The following is a 9,503-nucleotide window of genomic DNA, read 5'->3' on the forward strand; positions in this document are numbered from 1 at the left end:
ACTATGGCAAAGGCGCGCCTATAGCTCCGGAGGGGGCGACGGCGGGGCGCCTTATAGTGGGAGGGACATCCGCCCCGGGGCGGACGAAAAAAGGGGGCGGACGGACGATCGGCGTTTTTGGGGCGAGGACGCGGCGGTCTATAGTGGGGCGGCGGTCGGCGCCCCTATAGCCCCCTTCGGATTTTTTTTTTTCTTTTTTTTTTCGAAAATTAACCCTATAAATACCACTTCTCCACCATCCATTTACACCATTTTCACACACTCTCCCTTCATTTACTATCTACACTTTCACTCTCTAAAAATGCACGGTGGAGACGACGAATCACCCGGCTCGCACGAATCGGGATATGGCAGCAATCCAACGAATATTTGTATTTTGTTTTAAATGTTCGTTGTATAATTTTATCTTTGCCAATACAACGAATATTCGGTCCCAATTACCTCGTTTTATAATTATTTCAATTCAGTTGATTTTAAAACTAAACGAAAAAATTAAAATGAAAATTGGTTATGAAATTTCGGGGCTATTGGAAGTGTCCATCTATAGTGGCAGAAATAAAAATTTGGGGCTGTGGACAAAAAAATTGGGGCTGTGGACAAAAAAGGGGGCGAGACTATTGGGGACGTCCGCCTATAGTGGATGCTCTTACTTTTATGTTGGGAATTGGGAGTATAATTATGATTATAATTTTATATTGGGAATTGGGAAGTGGAGTATAATTATAATTTTATATAGGGAATTGGGAAGTTGTAGAATTAAAAATGAAGTTTATAATTTATAGTTTATAATTTTCTTATTTTGATCAATTTGTTTTTTAATTTCTAGATTATAATTTATAATTTTTGAATTAAAAATGATATTTTCGTATTTTAATTGCTCAACATTTTCAATTTTTGCAAGTAAAATAGGTTAGAGTCGTGAATAGTGTAATTTAATAGTTGTGGTCTAGGATGGGGCCTGCAAAGTTAGAGGAGTTATGGCATGAGACTCAAATTTAGGGGAATGATAACGTGGAGGAGATTTGGGGTCTGAATCCGGGCCAGGGTTGTGGATGGCTAAAGTATCACACGAAACTTGATAGCAAATAGTCTGTATATGTGTTTCTGTAACTTAGAGCATTAGCAGTGGGGCGTCCTAAGGGACGCCCTAAAGCCTGCCCTATGCATCGCCACGTCAGCATTATATCCTTTTACCCTTCCACCTGCAGTGGGCGCCCTATAAGCCGCCCTAAAGGCAGCCCTATAGGTTTCACTATTGTTTTGTTAATTAATTTAAATGTTTTCAAATATGTCAATGCAAAATAATTAAAAAATACCATGATTAATTAAAAACAGCAAATCCTACATTGATTAAAAAAAAGTTGGAGACGGCTCCATGTCAGACAGACCGTACGAATCCGTACTGAATTCGGGATCGTACTACGTGTTGGAGTCGAACGACCGATATTCGTCAGGGTCTGTACCCGGAAACGTGCACTCCCCCCAAACATCGGACTATTCGGACTTGGGTATTCACCGGAATCCATTTTATAATGTAATTTGAGTGTGGAAAAGTGAATGGAAAGGTTACAAATGAAAGTGCGGTAGGGGGTATTTATATAAATAAATTTTTCTAAATTAAAAAAAATAAAAACGCGTTGCATCGTCCGCATCGCCCACAGTGGGCGGCCGATGGCGCGGACGATGCCCTATCGTCTGCGTATCGTCCGCGGACGATCTATAGGGCGCGGAGGATGCATCGGGCATCGTCCGCGCACCCACAGTGGGAGGACGATGGCGCGCCCGAGGCATCGGACGGCCTATCGTCCGCCTCATTGCGGATGCTCTTAGAGGCTTGGGAAATTTTCAAAAGACTCAAAGTTTTTTCTAAATAACTCGTCTCATTTTATTTTATATTTAATTTAATAATAAAAATTAACAACATAATACTATAGGTTACACTAAAAGAATAGTAAATATTAAGTACTAGTATATATTAGCATAAATAATAAATATGTACCTAATAAGTAAATATCTTAGAAATCTAAAATTGAATTGGCCAGGGGCCACACGAACGCAGGCCTCCTCCAAGTGCGATGGAGGTCGTGTCTAATTATAATCGTTTACTTTTATGATCATAAGTAGACAACACAGTTTGAAACATGCTAACATTGGGCCAACAAACAGTCTTCACAAAACAAAAAGCATGGCCGAATGGAGACAGACATTTATGTACAATCAACAAAAAAAAATTATCATAGAATTAATTAATATCCAAAAGCTTATATGATGAAAAATTCATGAACTACATTTGGCAGGGGCCGCGCGAACGCAGAGCCCTTCTGTCACAAATTATGACGCAGGCTCGACCACTTGGGCCGACCTTAGGCAGGCGCCCCTCCGAAGTGCAATGGAGGTCGCCAACCTAGGCCATGGGTCTTATAAATCACCCATGCACCCCGTCCAGGTAAGTATATTTCATCTTTTTCTTTCCTCACTTTATGTAACCTCTTTTCTCATACTCCATCCCATGCTCTTCTGATGTGGGATATCTAGTTTTTTTTCCTTCACAAAAACAGAGTTGACAACTCATTAATTGATTACTATGGTACTCCCTCCGTTCCTTGTTAATCGAGACATTTCTTTTCGGCACGGAGTTTAAGAATAGTGTTAAATGGATGATGAAAAAGTAAGAGGGAATAAAGTAAAAGAGATGAAGAGAGAATAAAGTAAAAGAGATGAATTATTTTTTATCAAAAATAGAAATGGCTCAATTAACTTGGAACTTCCCAAAATAAAAAAATGACTCTATTAGGAGTACTAGTTTTTATAGATAGGATTGAAAGAGAGGAAGTGATGGAACTGATTTATGCAAAATTTTGTTTTTGGAATGGAGGAGCATATAAACAACACTTTTTTTTCTTTCTGAAATGAATATGTTGGTCATAAAATGGAAAATTGAAACAGTCAAAATAATTAGATTGCCTTTCTAATAGAGTAACTATAGAGTAAATAAAAATTAGACTAAAATTGTTGGGGCTTTATTATAAATAAAACACCCTCCTCCAAAAAATGGCATATGCTGCTTGAATAGCAATGAGCACACAGTATTCTTTAGTAAAAGGCGAAAGAATAGTTCGCTATGTGCTCAACACGCAGCCGCGACGATTTGGGAAGGAACAATTATGCATATTTATTTAGAGTGGCGTGAGCATTATTTGGTGTTTTAGCGATGTGGGAAGACAAATGTAGTACTCCATCTGTTGCTGTGATGAGTGAATATCTCAGTTTTTTTATTATTATTATTATCATCATCATCATCATCATCATCATCATCATCATCATCATCATCATCATCATCATCATCATCATCATCATCATCATCATCATCATCATCATCATCATCATCATCATCATCATCATCATCATCATCATCATCATCATCATCATCATCATCATCATCATCATCATCATCATCATTATTATTATTATTATTATTATTATTATTATTATTATTATTATTATTATTATTATTATTATTATTATTATTATTATTATTATTATTATTACTACTACTACTACTATTACCCCCGAAGCTTGTTTAAGAAGCAGCATATGCATGGAGCAGATTTCAAACAATCTTCTTCCATAATAGAATTGGCAGCTACTCGAAATTTTACTATTGAGACATGGATGTTTCAAAATGTAGAGAGATATCATATGGATGCATTCATTGATGGAGGAATTATCTTTATCCCACAAATAAAGAATCAGCCGTCGTATCTACGTCCAAAACTTGTTATTGTATATAATGATTTTTAAACTTGATATAATGATTTGTTTCTTATCTCTTAAATGTGAATTCATAATTTCGTATTAGTGTAAATAACAATTCTTGTATAAAGAAATAGCCATTTTCTTGTATAAAGAAATTCCGCTGAGTGAATGACATTGCAGTTGCAATTATAGTAATAATAATTCTAAGCTTCAATGAAGAATGCTGAAAATCGGGGGTTGTGATCAAGATTATGATTATGCACTGATGAGATCGAGGACTTGAAGATGTTGCAAGGATCAAAGAGGTTATTGATGAGAGGTCAAACTCAAAGCTCTTTGCTAGGACCAGTTTGTGGATGAGAGGAAGATGAAGATGAAGTGTCATCAAAGATGTGGAAGAGGTTTTTTTAATATTGAAGATTAAGATGTGGAAGTGGACGTAGATGTGAATAATTCATTTACCTAAAACTAATGAAACACATTATGAAAATCATTCTTCAATATCAGCTGCAGATCAAAAACAAAAATAGACCAAACGAGTCATCATTAATTCATTTGTTCTTGTCGTATTATGTTAAAATATACAGTTTTTTTTAAAAAAATACGAGTATGAGTTTTGTATCATTATAATAAAAAAGACATAGTTATCTTTAATTTTTGAGGAATAAGGGAAATGACTTCTTTCATGACTTTTGAAAAAAAAAATCAGTCTTCTTCTTTTGCACAATACTACGTACGACTTTATATAAAAAGACCATCGTCCCACATAAAAATTGCAAAGGTTTTCATCTACTACTATTTAAACCTTCTACCAACTTTCATCAATTAATATATACACTTCAAAGTATCACATGAAACTTGGATATAAATAAGTTGTGTTTGTGTAACTTAGACTAAATATATGAGTTGATTTGTAATTTCCTCCTTCATATATATGATATAAATATATGAAGTTAATTTAAAAAAAAAAAAAAAAAAAACTTAGACTAAGGGCTAAAAGTGGTCCTGAACATATGATGATTTTACGATTTTGGTCATGTACATTACGTTTTGAATTATTTCGTCCAACGCATTTGAAAACGGGCTGGATTTAGTCTTTTTTGGACTGGACGGCTCCGTGAAAAAATAACGGTCAACAACTATTTAGTTGATTTTAACCAAATTAAACATTTTGATTATGATTTTTTTTTCAAAAATAATAAAATTATTATTCTTAAAAACTAAATTAAATGAAGAGCATGACAGAATTAACATAGAAAAAGTAAATCCAAACACAATTCCACAGAAATCAAAGTTCAATCATAAACACAACTACAATGAATCATAAGTGGAATTAAAATTCTTGCTAGGCTTAGACCCATCACACGGCTCGTTCTTCAGCATCTGTAGCTAAATATTGCGCGAAGAAACTGTCAAATGAATGCTTTGCGCTGGCTGTTAACAATGGCAAGATTGTTTTTCACCGGGAATCCAATTTCGCTTCTCGTTGTATTGTAAAAGGTAGTAGTAGTTTTTTTTCTTTGTTCATGATTGTAAGAAATTCTATCAAACATGTTTGCTTATTCTGTTCTTTGAGTTGACTTCTGCAGAGCTCGAACGCAATCATAGAAATGGTTTACTTACAGCTCTGCAAAATCATTCAACAAGAACAACAAAGTGCTTAACGAAGTTGGAGATCCTATTAAGCCAATGCTGGCATGAGGAGAAGGTGGTTGTGGTAAACCAGACTCCGTTGAGAAGAAATGCTCGATTTGCAAGCCAGATTTGGTGACAACAATGTTTCCACGGGCCGGGTGAACCTTCATTAGCGGCGAGAATCATCGTATATGATTAAAATCTACCAAATTCAATTGGGAGAAAGATCTACTAGAGTTCTTCAAAGAAGATGAACAAGAAAGAAGAATAGAAATAATTTTTTTATAATTTTTGAAAAAATTTAAAATTCTAATCTTAATCCTAATTTAGTCAAAATCAACTAAATAGCTGATGACCGTTATTTTTTCACGGAGCTGTCCAAAAAGGACTAAATCCGGTCCGTTTTCAAATGTGTTAGACGAATAATTCAAAACGTAATGTTCATGACCAAAATCGTAAAATCATTATATGTTCAGAATCACTTTTGACCCTTAGTCAAGTAACTTATGCCAAATTTAGAATATCCGAAAAGGCAAAATAGAATGACACCTAATTATTCAAATGATTGAATTCAAGGTAAAACAATCATTAAAATAAATTGGGCAGGGGCCGCGCGAACGCAGGCCCCTCTGACACAAATTATGACGTAGGCTCAACCACCTGGGGCGACCTTAGGCGGACACCCTCCAAAGTGCAATGGAGGTCGCCAAACTACACCATGGGTCTTATGGATCATCCATCGACCCCGTCCAGGTAAGTATGTTTCACCTTTTTCTTTCCTCACTTTATGTAACCTTTTTTCTCATACTCCATCCCGATGTGGGATATCTACTTTCTTTCCTTCACAAAAACAGAGTTGAGAACTCATTAATTGATTACTATGATAGGATTGAATGAGAGGAAGTGATGGAACTGATTTCAGCTATTAGTTGTATTGTCGAATAAATTTTGATTTTAAAATAAAGGAGCATAGCAACAACACTTTTTTTTCTGAAATAAATCTGTTGGTCATAAAATGAAAAATTAAAACAGTCAAACTATTAGATTGGCTTTCTAATAGAGTTGCTATAGAGTACTTAAAAATAAAAAATAAGACTAAAATTGTTGGGGTTTTATTGTAAATAAAACACCCTCCAAAAAATGGCATAGGCTGCTTTAGTGGCAACGAACACACGGTATTCTTTAGTAAAAGGCGAAAGAATAGTTCGCTATGTGCTCGACGCGCAGCTGTGTGAATTTGCAAAGGAGCAATTATGCATATTTATATAGGTTGGCGTGTAGCCTTGTTCTATATCTCAGCGATGTGGGATGTAAAAATGTAAGTAATAGTATTTGCTGTTGTGTGTGTGTGTGATTTATGTAGACTGCTTGATCGATATGATATTGCTCATCCCAAAAGTTATCTTCACTCATATATATGTGAAAGTGGATGATTGAAGATGAAGATGAAGATGAAGATGAAGATGAAGATGAAGACAATTTTTTTATTTTATAATTTTAATATTTAAAACAATATTAAAAGAAACAGATTGTTATTAAATGCATATACTACTATGGATATAAATCTACAGTTGAAGTCATTGACATTACAAGAAGGAAACTCATTACATCAAAATACAAGACAAACTCTCCAACTCTGTGTAGTTGAATTCCAACCAAATAGTATTATTTCTGGTCGAGACTATATGCATCATCCATCAGTCTCAACAAAACACTACAGACACAAACAATAGTAATAGTAATAGTATATTAGAGAAGCGAGTCGAGGGCGATGATGGTGCTGAGGTTCATAGGGTTCATATAGTCGAGGGATCCCGACAGAATCTGCCTCACGATGATTTTGTTGGCCTTTTCGGAAGGATGGAATGGATCCCAAAATGCATACACCTCTCTGTTCGGACACAAATTCGACAACTGCGTGCACAGCCCAAGCCCATTGTACGGCCCTTGCCCGCAGCAGGCTACCTTGGCTGTCACGAATCCGAACGCCTGCGGATTATGGATGAAGTCGTTGTTTGTTAGCTGCGTGTTGGCCGCGATGAACACGTTCCCGCCCACCTGTGAGTTGAGGTTCAGCAGCATCTGCGTCAGCTGCGGGTTGAAGAGCCCTGCCGCGCGCTGGAGCTCTGCCGAGCACTGCCCGTTCGTGCTCCTTTGTGCTAGCTCCGCTGGCACGCACCCCAGTGGCCCCGTCCCTGTCACTATCACCCTCCTCGCTCCCAAGTCGTATAATTTCTGTCGGAATTTATATGATTTTGTAACTCATGTAAAGAGTTGGATGTAATAGAGTTGATTATCCGAGCATTTTATTATTTTTCCAGTTTTTTATTTTCTGCATTAGTCTTTTATTTTCCGTATTCTGCAGAGGCATTACATAAACATTACCCTGAGAATCTTTTGGTACTCGGAGATGAGGTAGCGCACGTAGTCAGGAAGGGAGAACTGTCGGGACCTTGCCGAGAAAGGGACCAAATAGTAGTTGTTGACGAAGTCGTTGCCGCCCAATGTCATCAGAACCAGAGCTTGGTTCACTAGCCGTTTAGCATCGCCGGCGCCAACCAACGCCGACACTCTACTTTGGTATTGTTGGAAGTATTCTAGCTGTTGGAATGGCCTTATTATGTTCACCTGCAGTTTAAATGTTCATATCAAATTTTGTGTATTTTATCCTATTGAAACCTCTTCCTGTCCCACATCGACAAAATAAGTGGATAACAATTTTTAAAGGGATGAGTAACATATTTCTAACACATTCAGACAATAATAAATTAATACTAAATGACTTACAAACTGAACTCCGGTGTCATTAAGAATGCCAACTCCCGCAGAGGCGAAGTTGGCTCCGACCAGCAGCCTTTGCCCGGTTAGAGCCGGACTCAAGTAGGGCAACGGCGACTCTGTCCCACCAATGCTCTGGCCTGCCACGTCCACTCAAATTAATCATTTCAAACAATTATAGTATGAAAGAAAAAAAAACATGCATGGGAAACAGAACTGATAAGATCGGGGATGTTGAAGCCGTTGGAGAAACGGCCGGTAGGGCGGCGGGTGGGATAGTCGATGCCATAAGGTGGGGCGTCGGCCCGGGCAGTGGTGGCCAAGTAGTTGTTGTTGCCGCTGTCGACCAGCGAATCTCCGAAGACGAAGAAGGCTCTGCCATCTACTCCCAAGATATTAGTATGCAATGTGGCTAAGAATATGGCTACACCCACAATAATGCTCAAACCTCTAGTAGTAGTAGCCATTGTTGAAAGGCCAGCACACACACTGAGAGTGGCTATCTAGGAGGTTGTGGGTGGATGGAGATGAATGCTGAATTTGGTTGTATATATAATAGTAACTGTTGTGTGTTACACTGACAAATAAATGTATGTTTTCAGCAAAGATTGTGGCTCATTGTTTTGGAATTAAATACAGAGGAGCTATTATGGTTGTATAGTGCCACAAAGTTATACTAACTGTACAAAACCAAAGTACTGTCATTAATGATTAATCTGCCAACAAAATTAATCCACATATGTTGGAACATAGTATAATTTAATTTGTATATCAAGATGCTTTCATGTGTTTTTGAGTTTTATGTAACACGAACGCGTCCATAGTTTACTCAACTTTGTATTTTTTCCTTAATTCATAGTGATCTCCGTATGCTGAGTGACTAGAGATACCCCATCCAATGGAATTGAAGATTGAACAATTGATAGCCAACAATATGCTTAATTAATTTGGATATAAATTTCAAATATCCTGAAAATGGTTGGATGATTGAGTTTTATTACACAGACGGCAAATTGAAAAAGAAAGAAATAAGATAATTGGATTTACATATATACTTTAGTTTTTGAATGTTTGTTTTCCCAAAATTAAATAAACTAAATTGCAAACAATTTTGTACACTCCCTCCGTCCTTGAAGAGTATGCACTATTTCATTTTTCGTCCTTTCCCAAATAGTATGAACCTTCCAATTTTGAAAACTCTCATATCTCTAATGAGGTAGGACCAATTCTCCACTAACAATACTTAAAAAACTTTCTCTATCTATCTCTCTTTTTCTTTATCAATAATGCATTAAAACTTGCGCCAAATTCAAAGTTCATACTCTTTGGTGACG

General features: G+C 36.8%; 1 protein-coding gene and 4 non-coding genes across 5 annotated transcripts; all 5 read right to left on the reverse strand.

The window, feature by feature from the left end:
* Positions 1–2,293: 2,293 nt before the first annotated feature.
* LOC121758272 lies at positions 2,294–2,454 on the reverse strand. The gene has a single exon (XR_006041399.1). It is a non-coding gene; the product is annotated as a U1 spliceosomal RNA (small nuclear RNA).
* Positions 2,455–3,016: 562 nt separating this feature from the next.
* LOC121758418 lies at positions 3,017–3,140 on the reverse strand. Its single transcript, XR_006041447.1, has one exon. It is a non-coding gene; the product is annotated as a U5 spliceosomal RNA (small nuclear RNA).
* Positions 3,141–5,993: 2,853 nt separating this feature from the next.
* LOC121758290 lies at positions 5,994–6,152 on the reverse strand. Its single transcript, XR_006041402.1, has one exon. It is a non-coding gene; the product is annotated as a U1 spliceosomal RNA (small nuclear RNA).
* A 348-nt stretch (positions 6,153–6,500) lies between these two features.
* LOC121758381 lies at positions 6,501–6,620 on the reverse strand. Its single transcript, XR_006041437.1, has one exon. It is a non-coding gene; the product is annotated as a U5 spliceosomal RNA (small nuclear RNA).
* Positions 6,621–6,906: 286 nt separating this feature from the next.
* LOC121799875 (GDSL esterase/lipase At5g18430-like) lies at positions 6,907–8,704 on the reverse strand. Its single transcript, XM_042199391.1, has 4 exons — positions 8,387–8,704; positions 8,179–8,309; positions 7,777–8,019; positions 6,907–7,626 (listed from the first exon to the last, which is right to left on the reverse strand). The coding sequence occupies exons 1-4, from the start codon at positions 8,634–8,636 to the stop codon at positions 7,141–7,143; spliced, it is 1,110 nt and encodes a 369-aa protein (XP_042055325.1). The 5' UTR covers positions 8,637–8,704; the 3' UTR covers positions 6,907–7,140.
* Positions 8,705–9,503: the final 799 nt, after the last annotated feature.

The sequence above is a fragment of the Salvia splendens genome, chromosome 1 (genome assembly GCF_004379255.2).
Source record: "Salvia splendens isolate huo1 chromosome 1, SspV2, whole genome shotgun sequence".
NCBI lineage: Eukaryota > Viridiplantae > Streptophyta > Magnoliopsida > Lamiales > Lamiaceae > Salvia > Salvia splendens.

Bases quoted from the DNA above. Each gene is read 5' to 3' on its own strand.
- LOC121799875 (XM_042199391.1), bottom strand. From the start codon at position 8,636: ATGGCTACTACTACTAGAGGTTTGAGCATTATTGTGGGTGTAGCCATA. The intron at 8,310-8,386 runs GTTCTGTTTCCC...TGGACGTGGCAG, and splicing joins CAACATCCCCGATCTTATCA to GCCAGAGCATTGGTGGGACA. The intron at 7,627-7,776 runs GTAATGTTTATG...AAATTCCGACAG, and splicing joins AGTACCAAAAGATTCTCAGG to AAATTATACGACTTGGGAGC.